Consider the following 24,308-nt stretch of genomic DNA (forward strand, 5'->3'; position numbering starts at 1 on the left):
CCTGCGGCGCACACGTGTGGCTCGGCCTCCTCTCTCCACCAACCCCCCGCCCCGCACCCTGGCCCTCTCCGCCCCGGGGCTTTCCCCGGGCCTGGGCGCAGGGCGGGAACACAAGTACGAGGCCCACGGTGGGCCTAGAATTCTGCCCCCCCCCCCCCCTTTTTTTGGCGGGGATTAGGAGCTTGGAGGAGGGGGGGTGGTTAATTACTCATGTCCCTCAAGGGAAAAGGGAAAATGCTGTGGTTGGGAGGGCCCCCCACCCCCACGCCTGCAGATTTCTAGTCTCCCGCGTTTCAGCGCGTGCGGGGAGGGGGGCTGCCCCAAGGACTCCTCCGATCCTCACCCCGCCAGGGTACCTACCTGGGGCTTGACGGGGGCGCTGTTACAGGGAAAGTGAAATAACTTATTCTCCATCCTTTAAATTCTCCATCTCCCCGTGGCCCTCCCCGATCTAAGAGCCCTGGCTTATTTAATTTTTTCTTCAACCGGGATATGGTTAGTGGCACTGGGGCATTTTGAAAGTCCCTCTCCGCACTTACGTCTGTTTTTCCGTCGCGAGACTCTTCCCTCCCCACTTTTGTCCAACCTTTCCCCCCCCTCCCCACACACACCCGCGCGTTTTATTTTGGAGACTAGAATTGGCCATTATGCACAGTTGACTGGGACTCCAGTTCTGATCTCATGCACAAAATATTTTAATATTGCAATGGGTATTCTAGAAGTTTAGGTACTTTCGACACTACAGGAATGTTGGTGGTCTTGAAATTTAACCACCTTGTGCACTCGTGGGTGTTTGAAATTATAAAAATAGGAGTTTATCCTCAGATATTTGATTCTGAGAAAGTTAAGTATTTTAAGTTTTGCTTGTTAACGGGGGATTGAGTGGGAAAATGTTGAAAACCTTCTAATAAAAGTCACTTATAAAACTTTTCACTGATAGTAAGGTAGGAAGTAAGTGTGGGCCTTAAACCTATAAAAAGTATAGCAAAAGGGTCTGATAACTTGTTGCATACTATAAAAGGTAGACTTCTAGATTGCTTTATTCCAGATGATGATAAATATTTAACAGTTAAACATGTTTGGTGCTGTTGTTAAATTGTATCATTAAAAACAGAATTTTAAAAGTAAAGATTTGGGAGAAGTTTCTTAATAGTGAAATTTCGTAGTTTATAGTATTAGGTAGCTCTCTACTAATGGTTACAAGTCTTGGCTACTATCAACTCCCACCAGTGTTCCCCCAGATAGGCTTGGTTTTCAAATTTTCTTTGTGAGGAGCAAGATTAGAATTCAGGTCACAAGCCTGGCCCTTTGACCTAACCCTTTTGTTGCGAGGAAGTTTGACACATGTGCTTTCTGTTTTTTCTGAAAAAATAGTGCTTTCCTTAGGAGAAAGTTACTACATAAAAAATGAAATGTAAATACAGATCATAGGATGGTCTGGACAGAGTTTAGAAAGGAGCTCGTATATTCCAGGTGGCGAAAGCCAAAGTCACACCTTATTTTTAAATATACTTGGATAAAAACCTAATTTGAGGGAGATGATGCCTTAACAGCATAACACTTGTGATCCAAATTGTCTTAGAGCTGATATGATTTCAGACTGTGCAGTTTTATTTTAAAGTTTGGTAGTTTATCATTTCCCCCTGTTTAAAGTATTCAGCTTTTTGCCACAGCCATTTAATTGAAAAAGTACATTTGTAGCTTTTGAATTGAGATTAAAGGTGTTTGGAAGTTTCTTAATCAACTCTGCAGGTATTATTAGTATTGGCTAATACGGTTGGATAGCATGACTCACCAACTCAATGGACTTGAGTTTGAGCAAACTCCGGGAGGTAGTGAAGAACAGGGGAGCCTGGCGTGCTGCAGTCCATGGGGTTGCAGAGTTGGACACGACTTGCCACTGAACAACAATTAGTATTGGCAATACTACCAAAGAAAAGTATCCAGGCATATACAAAAGAATATTTGAGGATTTTTTAAAATCTTAAAATAAGGATGTTCTTTAGTCCTTACTAAAACTTCTGTGAACTTGTAGACCACCTGCTTGCTGTCAGCTATCCTAGGCTGTCACCTCTGTTTAGCAGCAGCTGCTGAGTCATCATGAATAGCATGGAGCTTCATGACATGGCATGTTTTATATACTAATGTGTTTTGATTAAACGTCCACTGGTTTCTGAGCAAAAACAAAGTTTTTTGGTTGTGCAGTTGAGGACTGAAAGAATGAGAGATCTGGCTCAGTTAGTGGGCCTTTGCCATTGCTTGTGGAGATAACTGGCTTGTGTAGTCAACCCAGTACCTGTGACTTTCGCATGTGTTCCACTGACTTGCAATTTCCTGTTTTGACTTCTGGTTTAGCTCTGCTGAGGTATATCTAAAGTTTACATTTTTTCCTTTTAACTTCTGATCTTTAAAATGGCATCTTGCTTGAAGTTGTGGAGAGAAAAATTCATTGTCAGTTAATTAACTGAAGGGTGGTAACTTAAGGGAATGTGAAGAACAGCACTGAATGATTAAGTTGATCATTTTCACCTGCCCTCTTCCCTACCCCTTAACTCTTAGCCCAGATGCATTTAGGAAATGGTATCATTTTTCTAGTGGGAGTGAACAGGTCCCTAAGGAGTATGTGGTTAGTTCTTGTTGCCTGTTCAGTCTCCTTTCCCATTTCCTTTTTGTGCAGATTGTCAGGTCCAGAAAGTGAGCTCTGGAGAGGTCAAGCTGCTTTTCTTAACAGCCGCCACAAAAAGCTTGAGCCCATGGGCAAATCAGAACCTTGCCTCTTGAAGAATCTACTGCCACCTCCTGGTGAGAGGGGGACTACTTATTTTTGCCCTTTTTTGGGGAGTGTGCTTCAGAGGTTTTGTCTTCTGGTTTGGAGCTAAGGGAATCCACTCATTTTATCTTCCTAGAGGCAGTTTGTCCTTCAAGTCAGTTTCTGCATTTAGCTATTTTTTTGGAGGCAGGGAGTGGCGAAAGCTCCTTTATCTATTCAGTAGCTTAGATCGGGAGTCTATAAAGTTCTTCTGTAAAGGGCCAGATAATAAATATTTCAGGTTTTGTTCCTGCATGTTGTTTGTTTTATAACTCTAAAAAATGTAAAAATCATTCTTAGCTTGAGGCCTGTATGAAAACAGGCTGAGGGCTGAATCTGGGCCACAGACTATGGTTTGCCTAGCATTGGTTTATAAGATTGTGTGGTTTTTTGCTGTTTTGGTAGCTTCTGTATGATATTTTGTCCCAGATAATTATGTCCTGTTTGGTATTGGATGGCTGAAGAGCATTCTCAGTTTTGAAAAAGAGGGATATTGAAAGATTGAATACATAACTCATCCCAGAATTCCCTGAGTTGTTTTGACTTTTATCTTTATTTGCTTTATCCTAGATATTTAATTAATACTGTCAGCGAAAACAAATGGACATAGTTGTTAGAAAAAAGTGCTGTAATCCACTCAGAGCATCTGGGTTTGAATCCTTGTTCTGCCAGGACTTGGAAAGTTCTCTGTGCTTAATTTACTCATCTGTAAAGTGGAAATCTGTTGTGAGGGGTTGAGTGAGATAATGTAAGTAAAGCTCTTAGAACTGGGCCTGGCGTATATAGTAAGGACTCATTGGAAACTGTTGTGGTTAAATAGAACCTTTTGCTTTAAATGTTTAGTCTCTGATTAGTAGAGGTATCTTTCTTTTATATACCTAAATTCAATCTTTTATAGGCTTGTATTGGATTTTACGACTTGTTTTCTGAGTATGAGGCCAAACCTTTAAACAGCCGTAAACTATTTAAAAATATGTTATTTTTAACATTTTCCTCATAGATGCCAGTCATTTAAGTGTATAGGAAAATAAATCCACATACTTTTTAATGCATAGTAGAAAATTTTGTTTGTGATGAGAAGCCCTTGTGAAATAGTTTTATCAGTTTACTCACCAATTTTTCTCATAACAAAAAAAGCCTAAATGTCTCTCTTTCCTGGGAAGCCCTTTGGGGCAATTACCTATTAGTTTGAAATAAAATGGTCTGATGTCACTAATTAAAACCATTTCATTAGGCACAGAATATTATTGGAAAGATGTAATGTTAATGACCTTGTGTTTTCAAAAACGTTTTACTTGTAGCTACTTAGCTTATGGTCATGGTTATAATATATTTTTGAACGATTCTTCTGTGTTGGGAAGCCCAGTTGAAAAGTCTTGCCACCAGATACAATTTTTACTATACAATTTACTGTTTGAAACAGAGTGATAGAATGCCTCTTCTGTCTAAATATATTTCAGTTTCCCTGCCCATTTGCTTGTGACTTACTACACTTTTACATCCAGTTTCCAAATAGATTGTGAAAGGAAAGTGACAGTATCTTTTTGGGATAACTTGCAGTGGGTTAAATTGCCTTAGGCTTTTATTGGGTCTCCTGTTGGTGATTTGGAAGGTCTTGTAGGGAATCCTTTTCTTGTCCTTGTTGTTAGATTACTGTTAATTATCTATTAATTCTGCTTCTGTAATATGAACCTCTAAAAATAAGAAACTAAGCCAGGTCCTGTTTCTCCTACCTGAATTAGTGTTAAAGAGCCTTAAAGGAGGTTGAAAATTGTGGCCAGTTATAAATTGTTTTTAGCTAGAATAACTTGTATGCTCACGTTTTTTGACTTAATCTCTTGACACCTGATGCTGGGAAAGATTGAGAGAAGGAGAAGGGGACTGCAGAGGATGAGATGGTTGGATGGCATGATTGACTCGATGGACATGGGTTTGGGTGAACTCCGGGAGTTGGTGATGGACAGGGAGGCCTGGTGTGCTGCGGTTCATGGGGTCGCAAAGAGTTGGACACGACTGAGCGACTAAACTGAACTTGACATTGAAAAGAGAAATGAAATATATAAAGAATGGATGGAAATCCATTTATGTGGCTGGAAAGATTTAGACTTGTTGGATAGGGAAAGCTTAACTATAGGTTGTAAAATGTGACAAATAACAGCTTGGGTTAAATTCAGATTATTGAAATCAGATTCAATATTACTGCATTAGAATTGAGTACTTTCTAATAGATACATTTTTGAAGTAAGTAATGTAAGAATGAATGTATTAAAAACTGGAAATAACTGAAAGATTTAGAGTTGCATTTAGGTTTTTACTATTTAGTGTTAAAGATATTTTATAATTAGATATTCAAGTCTCACATGAAATCTTTGGTTCTTAGCCCTTGTTCTTCACTTGGGGTTGGATGGAGCAAGGGGAAAACTGACTAGGGAGTCTATTTGAAATGAAACTTCCAAAAAGAGTGGAAAGGGAAGACTAGTGACATGGGAGCTAAGGGAGTAAGGAGAGAGTTCACAGACCCCTGGAAGAAAACTAAGGGTCATTGGCAAACTTCAGCAAAATCTAGCCCAAAGAGCAGATAAAAACCAAAACAACAGTGTTTTCTGGGAGAATAGGGCCCCAGAACCTTCAAGCTGAAGATTATGTTTGATATTTATATTGAGAGAGCCAGTGAAGTTTATGTGAGAAAAGAGATTTTATAAACTGAATTCTACTGTTTAATAGAGGATAATGTGAAGAAAAGAGTTGAGTAGAACTGAAATCAAGAAAACTAGTAGGAACAGAGCAAGATGTAAGAAGGAAGGCTATGTAGTGCTGATATGGAGAGTGTCTCTGCTTATTCTGAGATTGCAAATTGTTGAGAAGATATATAGGCAAAGAATTTTTTTTTCATTACAAATGAGTTCTGTGTTTGGATTGTAAAAGAGCCTTGTGCCCTACCTCAGCCTTCTTTCATTAACCCTTGAACTCAGGTTCAATATAATTTGAAAAGCTAATGTAGTCACAGTTCAGTTCAGTCGCTCAGTCGTGTCCGACTCTTTGCCACCCAACAAATCGTAGCACGCCAGGCCTCCCTGTCCATCACCAACTCCCGGAGTTCACTCAGACTCACGTCCATCGAGTCAGCGATGCCGTCCAGCCATCTCATCCTCTGTCATCCCCTTCTCCTCCTGCCCCCAATCCCTCCCAGCATCAGAGTCTTTCCCAATGAGTCAACTCTTCGCATGAGGTGGCCAAAATACTGGAGTTTCAGCTTTAGCATCATTCCCTCCAAAGAAATTCCAGGGCTGATCTCCTTCAGAATGGACTGGTTGGGTCTCCTTGCAGTCCAAGGGACTCTCAAGAGTCTTCAACACCACAGTTCAAAAGCATCAATTCTTTGGCGCTCAGCTTTCTTCACAGTCCAACATCTCACATAATGTAGTCACAGTACCTTACAAATTGAATGTGCTTAATAGAAGTGTATAGTATTGAATTGAATTTACGTCTGGCCCCTAAATTGAGTACTTGTTCTAAATCTCAGTGGCATCTTGTTAAGGTTTTTGTTGTGGTTTGTTTTGCCAAATGAAGAATTGTTAGTTCTTGGGGGAGAAACCCAATCGTTGTAACCCGTCTCGGTTTAACGTTTTGCTCCTGTAGTCCTTGAATTCAGCTTCATTACTTAGGATCATCTAGTGTAGACCTTTGGAGAAGGCAGTGGCACCCTACTCGAGCACTCTTGCCTGGAAAATCCCATGGACGGAGGAGCCTAGTGGGCTGCAGTCCATGGGGTCGCTAAGAGTCGGACATGACTGAGCTACTTCACTTTCACTTTTCACTTTCCTGCATTGGGGAAGGAAATGGCAACCCACTCTAGTGTTCTTGCCTGAAGAATCCCAGGGACAGGGGAGCCTGGTGGGCTGCCGTCTATGGGGTCGTACAAAGTCGGACACGACTGAAGCGACCTAGCAGCAGTAGCAGCAGCAGCAGTGTAGACTTTGCTTTGGGGCTACAAGAAGTATTTTTAAGATTTTAATACTCTGTTTTGTTGCTTTTTCTAAGCCATTCATTAATTTTTTCTTTGACTTTTCTGCCTCTTCATTTAGTTGGCTTTGTGTTATTTATCATTCCAAAGGATGGTTTGATTTTCCCATGCTCTTGGATAGTTTCACAAATTGTTTTTTGGAGGAAGGGCTATTAGCGTGGCAACTAAAATATTTAAACTGAAACTGTTATACCAAGCAAATGTATTATTTATTTTTTGAATTCTAGGATTACTAATGTCCTTTTTTTTTTAAACTTGCCACAGCATATCACATGTGGGAATGAGAAGTTGGTTGAGTATTGCATCCATAGATAACTAGAATCATGCGGCAGCTAATCTGCACTATACAGACCTGCTGCTGCCTTCACAGAGCTGATCCTCTAAGCAGAGGTGAGAGATTGTCATCACCATCCCATTTGACAGATCACCTCCACTTAGGAAGTTCAGGGCACTGTTGGTGCATGTAAGTGAGTGATGGTCCTAGATTTGGAGGATCAGAGAAGCTTTTCTTGAGGGAAACTACATCAAGTTATAATGAAGCCTCTGAAAGTGGAGAGAAAGCTACTCTGGTAAAGTTGGGCTTGAGTATTCACTGCTTATCAGACCTTTACTCCATGTACTTCTGTTTCCACCTCAAGGTTAGGTTGTTTGTATTTAATATCGCAAGACAGGGAATTCCCTGGCTGTCCAGTGATTAGGATTCTGAGCTTTCACTGAGGAGGTTATGGATTTGGTCCCTGGTCAGGGAACTAAGAACCCAGGCTGCATGGCCAAAAAAAAAAAAAAGAGAGTATCTTTGTATCACAAAACATTCTTCCTCCTGGGTCCATACAGGAAGCTGATTTGCCCCATTCCTGGAAGGACCTGAAACGTCTTATCTACATAACTCTTGGAAAGGTTATTGAAATAATAACCTTTATCTCAATAAGAAGGCCCTTATTTGGTAATACAGTCAAAGAAACCTTTGGTAAGAAAACGATTTTTCCCTTTTTCTAGCTCTGCTTTTTTTTCCCTGCTTTCCATTAGTGGCTGAAATTCATAAAAATTGCCAGCGAAGGAAGTGCGTCTCCAAATCTGTATGGTAGATAGGGTTTCTCACTCTTTGTCTGCCTTGTTCTCTGTGTGATCAGATTTCTTGTCCCTAGCAGTTCTTTAGGGCTTCCTTGGTGGCTCAGACAGTGAAGAATCCACCAGCAGTGCAGGAGCTGTTCTTTAAACTTCTGGTATCTGGTAGTTGATTATTTACTATAAATAAATGTGTTAAGTCATTCAGTTCAGTCGCTCAGTTGTGTCCGACTCTTTGCGACCCCATGGACTGCAGCATGCCAGACCTCCCTGTCCATCACTGACTCCTGGAGCTTGCTCAAACTCATGTCCATCCAACCATTTCATCCTCTGTCATCCCCTTCTGCCTTCCGTCTTTCCCAGCATGAGGGTCTTTAACAATGAGTCAGTTCTTCTCATCAGTTGGCCAAAGTGTTGAAGCTTCAGCGTCAGTCCTTCCAATGAATATTCAGGACTGATGTCCTTTAGGATGGACTGGTTTGCTCTCCTTGCAGTCCAAGGGACTCTCAAGAGTCTTCTCCAACACCACAGTTCAAAAGCATCAATTCTTCAGCGTTAAGCCTTCTTTATGGTCCAGCTCTCACATCTGTATGTGACTACTGGAAAAATCATAGTTTCGACTAGATGGACCTTTGTTGGCAAAGTAATGTCTCTGCTTTTTAATATGATGTCTAGATTGAGCGTAGCTTTTCTTTCAAGGAGCAGGGGTCTTTTGATTTTATGGCTGCAGTCACCACCTGCAGTGATTTTGGAGCCCCAAAAAGTAAAGTCTCTCACTGTTACCAGTGTTCCCGCATCTGTTTGCCATGAAGTTATGGGACCATATGCTGTGATCTTAGTTTTTTGAATGTTGAGTTTTAAGCCAGCTTTTTCACTCTCCTCTTTCACTTTCATCAAGAGGCTCTTCAGTTCCTCTTTGCTTTCTGCTACAAGGGTGGTGTCATCGGCATATCTGAGGTTATTGATATTTCTCCCTGTAATCTTGATTCCAGCTTGTGCTTCCTCCAGCCTGGCATTTCTCATGATGAACTCTGCATGTAAGTTAAATAAGTAGGGTGACAATATACAGCTTTGATATAGTCCTTTTCCGATTTGGAACCAGTCCGTTGTTCCATCTCTGGTTCTAACTGTTGGTTCTTGACCTGCTTACAGGTTTCCCAGGAGGCAACTAAGGTGGTCTGGTATTCCCATCTCTTTAAGAATTTTCTGCAGTTTGTCATGATCCACACAGTCAAAGGCTTTGGTGTAGTCAATAAAGCACAAGTTGTCTTTAACTGGGAATAAAATAGATTCAGAAGTATGCTATTTTATGTTTTACTTCTCTTCTATGTTTGATTTTTCAGAATTCATACTATAAAGTAGATAGGTTTGAAAATTGATATAAGTGGCATGGCATTTGAGATAATGTCAGAAATAGTCAATTTTGTTGTTAAGCTTGTTCTCACGGTTATGTTTATCATGGCCTTAACTGGGAAACCTGTAATTGAGTTTTCAGATGATTTTAGTACAGTGTTCTTCAAACTTTAATTTGCATAAGAATCACCTCAGGAGCTTGATTTCCATTTCTAACATGATCTTAGGTGACACCAAGGCTGCTGGTCTGAAGACTTCCAGTTTGAGGACCACTATTTTAGGTTTTAGAACAAAAGGTTTGCACGTGGATTCTCTCTCACACAGACGTGCATGCGCACACAACCAAATGATCAAAGGGGAGTAAGGATTTAAGTAGTTATTTCAAGTCTATTAGATTAAGCATTTATTAACAAGGTCACTGGAAGCTTGGATAGCATGTGCCAAGGACACTTCTACATTTGAGTCTTTGCATTTTTTGTTCCCTCAGTCTATAGTACTTCTCTACTAGAAATGTGCAAGGCGCCTTCCTCACTTTTTATCAGGTCTTTGCCTGTATAAAACAGCTGCCCCATTTTGCTTTTCTGCTTTGTTGTCCAAATCACCATATCGTGTGCATTACGTGTTACACTTGTTTGTCTCCGTAACTTAGCATCTAAATTCCAAGAGGGCAGGAACTTGTTCCCTGCCTTGTCCCCAGTGTTCTTGCCTGACATGTAGTGTATGATCAATAAGTATTGATTAAATTAATTGAATGAAGTAAAACAATGTTTGCTTTTACCTCTGTGAGTTAGATAAGATTTTAAAATATTCATCAGGATAAGCCTCTTTCCTGGTCCATTTATGTACTGTTTTATAGAGAGAAAAGTTGGATGTAACTTTTAGGTAATAAGTGCTTCCTGGGGAATTCCTGGTTGCCTACTGGTTAGGACTTGGTGCTTTTACTGCTGGTGTTCCAGGTTTGATCCCTGGTCTGGGAACTAAGGGCTTCCCTTGTGGCTCAGCTGGTAAAGCATCTGCCTGCAATGTGGGAGACCTGGGTTCGATCCCTGGGTTGGAAAGATTCCCCTGGAGAAGGGAACGGCTACCCGTTCCAGTATTCTGGCCTGGAGAATTCCACCTACTGTATAGTCCATGGGGTCACAAAGAGTTGGATAGGACTGAGCGACTTTGACTTTCATTGGGAACTAAGATACCAACCTACGGCCAAAAAAATGTGTTTTCCCCAAATGTGGCACATGTGTTCCATTGTTGCTGAAGAAGATGAATCCAATGACCGGGCTGACTTTAATTTTCATGTTAATTAGAAAACAAATTTAACAAAAGTACACTGCTGTATCAGTTAAGGACCCAGCAAGAAACAGTTAACTGCAGCTGAAATTTCTTTTAAGAGTCTGCTCAGAGATAAATGCTGGTGGTTAAAGGAATACATAGAGGCTAGCAGGATGCTCAGACTTAGCAGTAGTGGGAAGCTGCCGCCACCGCTAGGACTAGACAGATAAACGGAAGAAACCGTGTAACTGGCGTGGAGCAAGAGCTGGCTGGCTGGAGCTGTAGTTTTAAAGATGGGGTGTTTGAGCAGAGAGAGCCCAGGAAGAGACTTTACTTTCCTTCCATTCTCTGAGAGCTAATGACCTCCAGAATCTCTCATGAGCCATTTTGTTGAGACAGTCATCAGAGATGGTGTCAGGGAAGTGCAAGTTGAGGACTGGTACGGAATCAAATCTGTGATTTTGGTAGATTTTATTGTATAGAAAGAGCTGTTTATTAAGAGAAATAAACTTCCTGGTGGCTTTCCTAGTGGCTCAGAGAGTAAAGAATCTGCCTGCAATACAGGAGACCCGGGTTCGATCCCTGGGTTGGGAAGATCCCCTGGAGAAGGAAATGGCAACCCACTCCAGTATTCTTCGCTGGAGAATTCCACAGAGGAGCCTGGTGGGCTACAGTCCATGGGGTCACAAAGAGTTGGACGTGACTGGGCGACAAACACACACACAGATAGAAAACTGTTAAGTAACAGTACAGGTAAAAACCATGGCTAAAGTTGGGAAATGCTCAGGAAATAGTTATGTAAGCCACATAGTATCAGCACTGTCTACTCTAAGCTTTGTTTTTCTGATTGGTTACATAGTATTTTGATATATTTTAATTAGTGTCTGACTAGTGCTCCACGTATGCATTTTCCAGGTAACTGAATATTAAGATTTAAGTATACATAATTTTATTCACCTCTTGTAGAGGTAATTGTATTGTGATTTCCTGAAATGTATTTGATTTCCTAATCTCTAACTAGATTGGTGGTTCTCAAAAATACAGCATACATCAGAATCACTTGTGAGGGTTTGTTAAAACAGGTGAGTCCTACCTCCTGGATTTAGCCGGGCTGGAATGCGGCCTGCGAAGATGCTGATACAAATGGTGAAGAGACCACATCTTGGTACCCATGAGAATTAGGGTTTACTGAGCTTACTATAACTTTTCTTGATGACTTAGGGTCATTTACCCTGGAGATGGATATTGAAGTATGGGAATATTTCTGATAGTGGTTCCAGGTCAATTTTAGCATCTTTATTTCGTTATTTCTATCAAGCACATCGTGCTTTCTTTCATTGTGCTGCTAGTATTTCCCCTCTCTCTCACTGTAATCTTACACTAAGCTGCTCTGCACTGTGGTTAAATAAATTGGTTACATTTTAGTTTAGGAAAGAGAGGATCTGCAAGCAAAATTCATGAGTTTCAGTGATATCTATTTTGACTGTTGAATTTTAACTGATCTTTTCTCAACAAAACCTACGCATGTGTGCATGTTAAGTCGCTTTGTTTGTGTCCTACTCTTTGTGACCCTATGGACTGTATAACCCTCTGTGAGATTCTCCAGGCAAAAACACTGGAGTGGATTGCCATGCCCTCTTCCAGGGGATCTTCCCAACCCAGGGATCTAACCTGCCTCTTACATCTCTTGCATTGGCAGGCGGGTTCCCTAATGCTGCCACATAAGTGACCTTTGGTTACAGATGGTGTTAATTTAATTTGTGATGTACTTGCCTCCTTAGGTGAGTAGAGATCACAGGAATCTCTTAATACTTTTAGTAGCTAAACACCTTAGAGGAAGTCTACGCAAGACTTATTTTACATATTATACAAATTTTTCCTATAGTGCTTCATATCAGGATCAATCCCTGGTTAGGTAACTAGATCCTGCATGCCACAAATAAGACCCAGTGCAGCCAAATAAATAAGTAGATACATATATTTTTTTAAAGTATGCCTTTCTGAAAATTTATATCTTGGAAGCACTTTCAAGTATTTTGGAATATGGGGGAGTAAATAAATATTTAAATGTAAATAGCAAAATAATAAACGTGTGTTTTTATAGATACTAAATCTTGGAGTAGGTGTAGAATCTTTGCCAGAAAAGCTGGTGCTCTGTAACACCAGCGTAGGAAAGGGGAGCAGTGGCTTCTTTTCAGTAGTATTCCATGGCTGTCGGTTTCATGTGCTGCTAGAGAGCTGACATTACAGATCTGTTCCGAATGTCTGTTTGGAGCAAAAATAATTGCTTATTTCCTAGTTGTTCCCTATACCTTTTCAGATAATCAGAAGATACTGTTCAAGTGCCTATATCAGAGGTATCTTCCATCTTTTCTATTGACAGGATTTTTCGAAGTCCTCTTTGTCTTGGGTTTGCTTTCAAGCTTTATGTATACTACCTTAACTTTATTTTTTTGTGCCTACTGACTCATTTTTTCCCCTTCTGTGACTTTCTGATCCTATTCTGTGAAAGGGACTGTTGCCTGAACCTGGCTACCTCACCCCAGGTTATTTCTGCCAGCCTTTTGTCTCATTATGAATGAAATTATCAGTGTATGTTTCTGTTAATACTTAGTAAATTGAGAAGTGCTTTCACATTATTTCATTTGATCTTCTTTATAATTCCTATCAAGTGATAGTAGGAAAGGGTGTTATTCTTATTTTACCGAGAGTAAATCAGTACAGTCTGCTGACCCCAAAGTCCATGCTGGATATTCCACAGCAGTTGTGTTTGTACCTTGGGCACATTACTTCATTATTCCTCTTCACTCATCAAGTGGCACTGTTAAAAGCAGTTTTATAAAATTGTTGTGAAGATTAAATTTAATAATGTGTATAAACTGCTGAGACCAGTGTCTGATGCATAGCAAAGCTATAATGAACATTAATAATGCTGATAATTGTTATACCACATCTTTTTTCTCCCTTTAAAAGTTACTGTAATATAATTCTTGGTTTTTAGGCAACATTTAATATAACAAAATTTTACCATCAATGAAAGTCTTAGATTTTATGTTGCATTTGTTGTCTTACTGCCTTTTTATTTGTCTAAATTTTTGCTGTTAAAGAATGTACAGTAAAATACTTGCTTGAGGAAGGTGTTGACGGTATTTATATTGCTTTAATATGCTGGGATCAAGATGGCTACCTTTTGTCTGGGATTATAGCATTTCAGTACGTATCTTACTACTAAATCTAAAATTTATATTGTTTAGTTAAAAGCCTGTTGGGGTTTTTTAAGGATTAGAGTCATTTGGGGCAGTTATGGCTCCTGGACACATGCATGTAGAAGAAAGAAAAAAGTAGGAATTTCATAAAGTCTATAGAATTTGTAAAATGCATTATGTCAGTGTTAAGTAACTAAATTTAGGAAACTTTGTTGGAAATAGTTATATTTTGCTCGGTATGGCTTTCTGTATATAGGTACTTATTTTAAAAGATAAATTTCTAAACTGCTTTCCATGTTTTCCTCTTCAACAGGGCATTCTTAGCAGGGTTACAGAATCTGTTAAGAATATCGTGCCTGGATGGCTACAGAGATATTTCAGCAAGAACGAAGATGTATGTAGCTGCTCAACAGACACAAGAGAGGTGCCGCAGTGGCCAGAAAATAGGGAAGATGACCATATATACTCTGATGAGGAGAGCGCGAACATTCATGATGGGAGAATCACTCCTGAGCCAACAGGCAGTAATACAGAAGGTAAATAGAATGTGGATGTTTTGTTTTGAATGATAGGTTTTCATGCCTTAATCTAAAATATTTTTATATTGCCTAGCTGTGGTAATCTAATTGTATAGTACAGAAACCATGTTGGAGGAGGGTGAGGATCACCTTCAAATTGGTATCTTTTTAATTTAGCAGCTTTTTGTTTATTAAGGGAGGTTGAAATACTGTATCAGTTGAGCGCCAGCTCTGCTGTTAGACATTGGGTTTGAATTTTCACACCACTGATTGTTAGTTGTGGGATTTTGGTCAAGATAATCTGTTCTCCTCTGTGCGCTCCTAAGTGGTTTTGAAGAGTGAATGTGAATGGGTCCTGGAACTAGGAGCAGAGTGGCAAGGCCCCCCAGCACGTGGGTTGGGGTGTGGTGAAACTGCGGTTGGCTCCCGTTTGCTGTAGCCCACTCAGCTGGGCTGTTTGCTTAATCTTAGACTGAGCGGCCCTGTTTTAAATGCGTTTTGGATTTACTTAAGGTGTTTTTCTGGGGTTTGCAAATATTTAATAGCTTCAGGTAAAGCACGAATGTGACATATTTGGGACTAGTACTCTGTCATTGCACTTCATGTCTTTTTTATAGCTTTAGTGAGATGGACTTCAATAAGTGGGTTCACCCATTTAGAGTGTATAGTTCAGTGATTTTGTTGTTGTTGTTGTTTAGTGATTTTTAGTATATACAGAGTGTTTCACAGTCGATTTTAGAACATTTTAATTATCCTTCCCCACCCCATTCCCCTGAAATCCTACACCCATTAGTAGTCACTACCCATCCCTGTCCCTCTGGCCCCAGGCAACCACCAATCTGTATCTATAGATTTGTCTAGACTGACGTTTGATACAGATGGAATCATAAAATATGTGATCTATTGTGACTGGCTTCTTGAACTTAACATGATGGCTTTGAGGTTCATCCATGTTATAGCATGTATCAGAACTTCCTTTTTATTGCCAGATATATTTCATGGCTTGGATAGACTACATTTTATTTATCCATTTACCAGTTGATGAACGGTTGTGTGGTTTCTTCTTTTGCAGTATTGAGAACACTCCTTTTTTGAGTATTCCTGTGCACGTTGTTTTGTGGATGTGTTTTCTCCTAGGCAGGTACCTGGGAGTAGAATTGCTGGGTCATCTGGTAATTTAACATTTTGAGGAAAAAACTGTTTTTCTAAAATGACTATACCATCTTACCTTCCCACCGGTGGTGTGTGAAGAAGGCAATTTCTTTACCCTGGCAGTGTGTGAAGATGCAATATCTTTTTTACTTCTTTCTTTCTTTTTTTTAAATATAGCTCTTCTGGTAGATGTGAAGTGGTATCTCATTGTGATTTTGATTTGCATCTTCCTGATCACTAATAATGAGCATCTTTTCATGTGCTTACTGACCATTTATATATCTTTGGAGAAATGGGCTATTCAAATCCCCCTTTTCCATTTTTCACCAGGTTACTTTTCTTTTTATAATTGAATTGAAAGAGGTTTTGACATATTCTGGATATAAGTCTCTTATCTCTACATGATTTGCAAACATTTTTCTCCCATTTTAGCTTCTTGATGGTGTCCTTTGAAGCACAAGAGTTTTAAATTTTGAGGTCCACTTTATCTATCAAGTATATATTTCTTTTCAATTTATATATTTTTTTCTTTCGCTGCATGTTTTGACTTCCAGTTACACAGCAGTATTTTTCGTAACTTTAAGTCTTGTCTTGCCTCAATAATTGATGTGAATATGTGCCTATTAATTTTGGTATACTTAGTAACTTACTTTCCTGCCTGATTTGCTTTTAGTCAGAACTAGTGAGCGTGGAATGGGCTGAAAGAGGGACTCTTTATTTTGGAGAAGTGGCAAATCTAAGTTTTCTTTAGTTCAGTTCAGTCGCTCAGTCGTGTCCAACTCTTTGCGACCCAATGAATCGCAGCACGCCAGGCCTCCCTGTCCATCACCAACTCCCAGAGTTCCCTCAGACTCACATCCATCGAGTCCGTGATGCCATCCAGCCATCTCATCCTCTGTCGTCCCCTTCTCTGCCTGCCGCCAATCCCTCCCCGCATCAGAGTCTTTTCCAATGAGTCAACTCTTTGCATGAGGTGGCCAAAGTACTGGAGTTTCAGCTTTAGCATCATTCCTTCCAAAGAAATCCCAGGGTTGATCTCCTTCAGAATGGACTGGTTGGATCTCCTTGCAGTCCAAGGGACTCTCAAGAGTCTTCTCCAACACCACAGTTCAAAAGCATCAATTCTTCGGTGCTCAGCCTTCTTCACAATCCAACTCTCACATCCATACATGACCACTGGAAAAACCATAGCCTTGACTAGACGGACCTTAGTCGGTAAAGTAATGTCTCTGCTTTTGAATATGCTATCTAGGTTGGTCATAACTTTTCTTCCAAGGAGTAAGTGTCTTTTAATTTCATGGCTGCAGTCATCATCTGCAATGATTTTGGAGCCCCCAGAAATAAAGTCTGACACTGTTTCCACTGTTACCCCATCTATTTGCCATGAAGTGATGGGACCAGATGCCATGATCTTCATTTTCTGAATGTTGAGCTTTAAGCCAACTTTTTCCCTCTCCTCTTTCACTTTCATCAAGAGGCTTTTGAGTTCCTCTTCACTTCCTGCGTAAGTTTTCTTAGTGATACTCAATTTGGCTTAGTCTTTTTTATTAGAGTAACTTAGGGAGTTTTAATATCTGTACTTTTCAAGATCTCTTTCTAATATATTACCAGCAACCATCTGGAGGTTTTACTTGGTAGGTCTCTAGAGTGACTGCTTCTGTGTCATTCTCTTTTTTGACATCGAATGGGACCCCAGCTTCTCTCTTTGGACTAGAGACTTGGAGTGTGCACCACCATATATCTACCGTGACTGAAGCTTTTTCCATCCTAATGCTTGTGGGGATTAACTAACTTGAAGAATTCAGTTTAGGTATGAGATAAATGGAGTGTCTCATTGTACAGCTGTGAGGTTCCTTTTTGTTTGTGTGTTTGTACTTTTGTTGAAATGATGGCAGTGGTCTGCCAAGGTTCATTCCCACTTGGATTTTATTCATTATATTATAAAGTTTACACAGTAGCTTTCTATTATATCTATACATAGTACACACACCTTTGTGAATAATTTCTAAATTTAAATTATTGTGGAAATTTTCAAACTACAAAAGGAAGGAGGAGGATAATACAGTAAACCCCTCGGACCTGTTAGCCAGTTTCAAGGATAGCCAGCTTATGGCTGACACTGTTTTCCTCATTCCCACATCTGTTCACCCACCTTCTCATTCGAACTCCTCTGATTTAGAAGCAAGTTGTGAGCAGCTTTTGATACTAACTTCAGAAACTTGGTGGCATTTTCCCTCTGTCTTGTCTTAGAGCTGACTCCTGCTCCTGTCTTAAAATCTGTAAGTTCTAGGCAGTTCTCTTTTAGCAGACTGCCTCTATCTAAGTATTCAGTACTTACAGCCAGATAATGTGTGACTATAGTATCAGTTGATAACTCTCCTGTGTAATGAATGTAGATCTTATTAGAAAGTGCTATCGATTTGTTTACTCTGTGAAACATTATTCTTAAATTTGACAGTGCATTCTCAAAACAACTTAGACATACTTGCTCTTAAAGTAGTGTAAAATTATTGAAAGCTTAAAATAAGTAGATGTAACAATCCTGCATGTTGCTTACTAATTACCAGTGTAACTCATATATTAATAGTAACTGGAGCAGGAGAATATTGTACATCCTTCAAATAGCACAGTGCAGTATGAGCAGTTATAGAATCTGCAGCCTCTTTCATATCTGTTGTCTGCAGGTTTCTGCTTTCATGTACCTCCTTGTATTGCGTGTTTTAATGATGGTGAGCCATTAGGTGTCTAGATTTCTTTTACTCAGTTAATGGCATTAATCAGTGAGGAGAACCTCAAATAATGTACAGGATAGATTTTTTTTGATTCAGTAAGAGTTCAAACCTTGGAGGGGGACGCCCACAATGGTGCATCTAACATGCTGATCAGCAGTGGACTGAAATTGTAGACTGTGCTGGCTGATTAATACTGTGATATCATAGGTGTACTCTCAGAAACTGAGCATTTATGGCTGATGTGAATCTGTAGATGACATGACCTAATTTAGTCTTACTATCCCCAAATGTGTCCTTTATTGGGCCTGGTTTAGAGAGTAAGGAAGCTATGTAAACCTAAAAAACTGGCATTGCTGTTAGCAGCTTACCTTCCAGTAGAAGTGTATCATACCAGATTGCTTTTTCTCTATGGCTTCTCTATATACTAGATTGAGTAGATGTCTGCCAATATCTTGAAAATATCCTATGGGATAAACTGCTGCAGGGGTGAGAGAATGGGTCAGTAAAAAGCACCTTTAGGATCTGCTACAAAATTAGAATACTTCATGCTATAAGAAACATTTCAGCCTATGTGTATATGAATCCTGACTCTGGAGATAACTGAAATATGATAATGTTTAGATACCAATAGGTGTAAGTGCCAATTCCGGTAGATTTCAAAGCTCCTGCCAGTTTCTCCCTTAACTTGAGCAAACTTGGTAAGAAATTATTACATTAAACACTAATTCCCATTCCCTTCCCCTCAGCCCCTGGCAAACACCATTGTACTTTTGCTATGACTTTGACTGCATACTTCAAATGAATAGAATCATAAATATTTCTCCTTCAGTGACTGACTCACTTCACTTAGCAGAATGTCTTCAGAGTTCATTCACATCGTTCTATGTCTCGGAATTTATTTCCTTTTACAACAGTAATATTCATTGTATGTATTTACCACATTATTCATTCATCTGTTGATGGACACTTAGGTTTCTTCCAACTTTGGCTCTTGTGAATAATGCTGTTATAAACATGGTTATACAGATCTCTTTGAGACTCTCCTTTCCGTTCTTTTGGATATATACCCAGAAGTGGAGTTGTTGGGTCATATGGTAATTCTATTTTTAATTTCTTCTGATAGTAGTTGTCCTTAAGAGTGTGAAGTGGTATCTCACTGGTTTCGATATGCATTTTTCTGTTTAGAAATGTTGAGAATCTTTCCATATGCTTGTTGACTGTGTATCATCTTTGGACAAGAGTCTGTTCAAGTCCTTTGCCCAATTTTTAATCAGATAATTTGATTTATTATTGTGCTGCTAAGTCACTTCAGTCATGTCCGACTCTGTGCGACCCCGTAGACGGCAGCCCACCAGGCTCCACCGTCCCTGGGATTCTGCAGGCAAGAACACTGGAGTGGGTTGCCATTTCCTTCTCCAATGCATGAAAGTGAAAAGTGAAAGTGAAGTCACTCAGTCGTGTCCTATCCTCAGCGACCCCACGGACTGCAGCCTTCCAGGCTCCTCTGTCCATAGAATTTTCCAGGCAAGAGTACTGGAGTGGGGTGCCATTGCCTTCTCTGGATTTATTATTGTAGGAGTCCTTTATATGTTCTGGATATTAACAACTTATCATATATATGATTTGCAAACATTTTATATTTTTATTTGTATTTCTTTTATTCCTTAAGTTGCCTTTTCCCTCTTGATTATCATGTCTTAGTTTTAAAAACTTAAACACAAAAGTTTTTCAGTTTGATACAGTCCCACATGTCTTTTTTCTCTTGTTGCCTGTCATATTTGAGAAATCATTGCCAAGATTGGCATCTTAAAGCTTTTCTGTTTTTTTTTTTTCTGTAAACATTATATTTTGGAGTCTTATGTTTAGATCTTTAATCCAGTTAGTTTTATTTTTGTGTATGGTGTAGGATAGGGTCCAGTTTCCTTCTTTTGCCTGTGGATATCCAGTTTTCCCAAAACTATTTATTGAAGAGATGGTTCTTTCCATTGACTGGTGTTGGCGCTCTGTCAGGGATCATTTGACCGTGTGTGCAAGGGTTTATTTCTTGGCTCTCTGTTCTATCCTATTGGTCTGCATGTCTGTCTTTATGCCACCACCATGCCTTTGATTGCTGTTTTGTAATAATTTTTTGAAATCAGGAAGTGTGACAGCTCCATTCTAGTTCTTTTTCAGGATTATTTTGGTTATTAAGGGTCCATTGAGATTCAATAGGAATTTTAGGACAAATTTTTCTATTTCATCAGAAAAGGGTCATTGGGTTTTTTTAAAAGGAATTGCATTGACTCTGCAGATCACTTAGGGTAGTATTGACATTTAACAATTTTAGGTCTTTCAGTCTAAGAATATGGGATGTTTTTCCATTTATTTACATCTTAAATTTCTTTTAGCCATGTTTTGTAGTTTTCATCATGCAAGTTCTTTCACTTCCTTAGTCAATTCCTAAGTGTCTTATTCTTTGTGATGCTACTGTTAATGGAATAACTTTCTTATTTTTCATTGTTAGTGTATAGAACAAAACTGATTTTTGCATGTTGATTTTGTATTTTGCTACTTTGCCAAATTTGTTTTTAAGTATATTTGATCACTAAAGTGTATTTTGGCAGTAGGTTAGGCAAGTTAATTTCAGTTAGTTGAAAACCTTGTTTGAGTAAAGAATGTCTTAAATTGTGCTTATCACAGGAGGCTTCAGCGTTTTGACTGGAAGTTATATTTATTATATAGTTATATAGTATATTTTCTTGAAACAAACACTTTTATTTTGATAGTATATTGCTTTTTCTAAACTGAGTGTTAATAATGTTATTGCTGTTCTCTGTAGAACCCTCAACAACTAGTACTGCTTCAAATTATCCAGATGTATTAACAAGGCCTTCTCTTCATCGGAGCCATTTGAATTTCTCCATGTTGGACTCTCCTGCGTTACACTGTCAGCCCTCTACATCTTCGGCATTCCCCATCGGCAGTTCTGGATTTTCCCTCGTAAAGGAAATTAAAGATTCTACCTCTCAGCATGATGATGATAACATCTCAACCACCAGTGGGTTTTCTTCAAGAGCTTCTGATAAAGGTATTCTTGGCATTTGGTAGTAAATAATTTTGGTAGTTGAAAATAAATTTCATGGGATAATTTTTTTCTAACTTGGCTGTCATTTTCATTTTCTATTTATAAAAACATAGGCATTGTTATTAGTGTTATTACTGTGCATTGCATATTTTTATTTCAGATATAGCTGTTTCAAAGAACACTTCAGTGCCACCTCTGTGGTCCCCAGAGGCTGAACGTTCTCATTCATTCTCACAGCACACTGCCACCAGCTCAAAAAAACCAGCATTCAACTTGTCTGCCTTTGGAGCACTTTCTCCTGTGAGTCCTAATTTGATTTGATTTAACCACATTAGTTTTGAGTGCTTGTCTTATAATTTATCGTTATGTTTCTGTGCAGTCACTTGGGAACTCTTCAATTTTTAAAACAAGTCAACTTGGAGATTCTCCTTTTTACCCTGGAAAAACAACATATGGTGGGGCAGCAGCCGCTGTAAGACAGTCTAAACTACGAAACACACCATATCAGGTCGGTTTGAATAGAAGGGTTTATACCTTTTTTTCTTTAAAAAATAAGTTAACTATTGTCACTCAAAAAAAGTTTTGGTCCATTTATTCTTTGGCAAAATGATAAAACTGTGGATTACATTCTTTTCATTTAGGAACTATATTAATAATATTTTGGACCAAAGTGAGCATTTTATCCATTATTTTTGTGTGTGTGTTAGAAAGTATGATAGTTAATTCCTTTTTTAAAAAGTTGAGGTGTATGTAACATATAGTAGAATTTACCCTTATCACAGTATTTGTATTTTAACTAAATAAATACAGTTGAATAACTACTTCTGCACTCAAAATACTGAATAAACATTTCCATCATACCAAAACATTACCTTGTGCAACTCTGTAGTCAACCCTTCTTTGTACTTCCACCTCTTGGCAACCAGTATCTGTTTTCTTTTCCTGTAGTTTTGTTTTTTTTCCCCCAGGATGTCATAAATTTAATCATATACTGTGTATTTTTTGAGTGTGGCTTATTCTGTTTAGCATAATATACTTATGCATTATGCAGATCAGTCTGTATTTACATATATCAGTAGTTAATTCCTTTTTATTGCAGTTATAATACAGTTTGCTTATCTACTCACTAGTAAAAGGATGCTTAGATTATTTCTAATTTTTGTCTATTGTGAATAAAACTGCTGCTGCTAAGTCGCTTCAGTCGTGTCCGACTCTGTGCGACCCCATAGACTGCAGGCCACTAGGCTCCCCCGTCCCTGGGATTCTCCAGGCAAGAATACTGGAGTGGGTCGCCATTTCCTTCTCCAGTGCAGGAAAGTGAAAAGTGAAAGTGAAGTCACTCAGTCGTGTCCAACTCTTCGCGACCCCATGGACTGCAGCCCACCAGGCTCCCCCGTCCATGGGACTTTCCAGGCAAGAGTACTGGAATGGGGTGCCATTGCCTTCTATGAACATTAATTTTCATTTCTCTTGGGTATATTCCTAGAAGTTGGACTGCTGAGTCACATGGTATATGCATTAATTTTATAATAAACCACCGGAGTGTTTTGCAAAGTGGGTGCTACCCCTTTGCATTCTCACCATACGGTCAGCACTTGTCATCAATTTTTTAATAGACATGTAGTGATAATTCCAACTAACTGTGGTTTTGCATTAATGGCAACCCATTCCAGTACTCTTGCCTAGTACTCTGTCCCATGGACAGAGGAGCCTAGTAGGCTGCAGTCCACGGGGTCGCAAAGAGTTGGACATGACTGAGCGACTTCACTTTCACTTTCACTAATGACCATGATGGTGCTTATTTACCATCAGTATATCTGGGGCAAAATACATGTACAAATGTTATTGCCCATTAATAAAAATCTAAATATTTTATTGAGTTACAATATGAAATATTAGTTTTAGGTATGCAACATAATGGCTTGATATCTTTATACATTATGAAATAACCACAAGACCAGTTACTATCCATTGCCATACAAAGTTGTTAAAATATTGTTGAATGTATTCCCTATGTGTACATTACATCCTTGTGACTTATTTTATATATGGAAGTGTAGACCTGTTAATCTCCTTTGGCAATTTAGTCTATCCCTTTTGCTCATTTTTAAATAAGATTTTTTTTCTTATTTATGAGTTTTGAGAATTCATTATTCAGGGTGTATGTCCTTTATTAGATACATGTTTTGCAGATATTTTCTCCCATTCTGTGGCTTATCTTAATACCTTGTCAAGACAAGTTTTTACTTTTGATGACATTCAGCATATCAGGTTTTTGTTTTTTTGTTGTTTTTCCTTTTATGGTTCATGCCTTTGGTGTTATGTCTAGAAATTTTTACCCAGCCCAAGGTCACAAAGATTTTCTTCTGTTTTCTTTTAAAAGCTTTATAGTTTTAGGTTTTAATTTAGACCTTTGATTCATTTTGAGTTAAAATTTTATGTATAGTATGAAGTGTGAATCAAGATTCATTCTTTTAAACAAATGAATGTCCATTTTTTTCTAGTACGTACTGTTTGTTGATAAGATTGTACTTTATCCATTGAATTGTCTTTGCACCTTTTTTGAAAATGAATTGACCGTATATGTGGCTCTATTTCTGGACTTACCATTCTTTTGACACGTGTGTGTGTGTGTGTGTGTGTGTGTGTGTGTGTGTGTGTGTGTGTGTCCTTTTGTCAACACTGTGCTTTGTCTTGATTGCTATATCTTTATAGTAAGTCCTGAAATCAGGTACTCTGAGTTCTCCAAACTTCCCTCGCCCCTCACAGGATTCAGAGAATTGAAATTTTCAATTAAGGCATAAAGAAAAAAAGTTGAACATGAGCTTAATGATACCACCCAAAGACAGGTTGCTGTTAACAGTTAATTCTTTTTCACTTTGCACATAAAATTCTGTTTCATAGTTATTTTCACTCTCTGAAATTTGTGCTTTAGAGTATAAAGTTCTAGCAAATAACTCAAGGTTTACATTATAGGCACCAGTCAGAAGACAAATGAAAGCTAAGCAACCCAACGCACAGTCCTATGGTGTCACTAGTTCAACAGCTCGGAGGATATTGCAGTCCTTAGAGAAGATGTCAAGTCCTCTAGCGGTAAGTTTTTAAAATCACAATTA

At 38.9% G+C, this 24,308-nt stretch overlaps 1 protein-coding gene across 3 annotated transcripts in view; it reads left to right on the plus strand.

The window, feature by feature from the left end:
- NUP153 (nucleoporin 153) overlaps positions 1–24,308 on the plus strand; it is a 67,378-nt gene that overhangs the window by 874 nt on the left and 42,196 nt on the right. For 2 of the 3 annotated variants that reach the window (XM_027958739.3, XM_027958740.3), the window contains exons 2-6: positions 14,040–14,262; positions 20,947–21,195; positions 21,353–21,492; positions 21,572–21,700; positions 24,169–24,285. In XM_027958739.3, the coding sequence (XP_027814540.1) occupies positions 14,040–14,262; positions 20,947–21,195; positions 21,353–21,492; positions 21,572–21,700; positions 24,169–24,285 (858 nt within the window). Of the gene's footprint in view, positions 1–2,677; positions 2,803–14,039; positions 14,263–20,946; positions 21,196–21,352; positions 21,493–21,571; positions 21,701–24,168; positions 24,286–24,308 lie in introns of all 3 variants that reach the window. The other variant, XM_060403492.1, reaches the window with a different exon arrangement.

The sequence above is a fragment of the Ovis aries genome, chromosome 20, assembly GCF_016772045.2.
Source record: "Ovis aries strain OAR_USU_Benz2616 breed Rambouillet chromosome 20, ARS-UI_Ramb_v3.0, whole genome shotgun sequence".
NCBI lineage: Eukaryota > Metazoa > Chordata > Mammalia > Artiodactyla > Bovidae > Ovis > Ovis aries.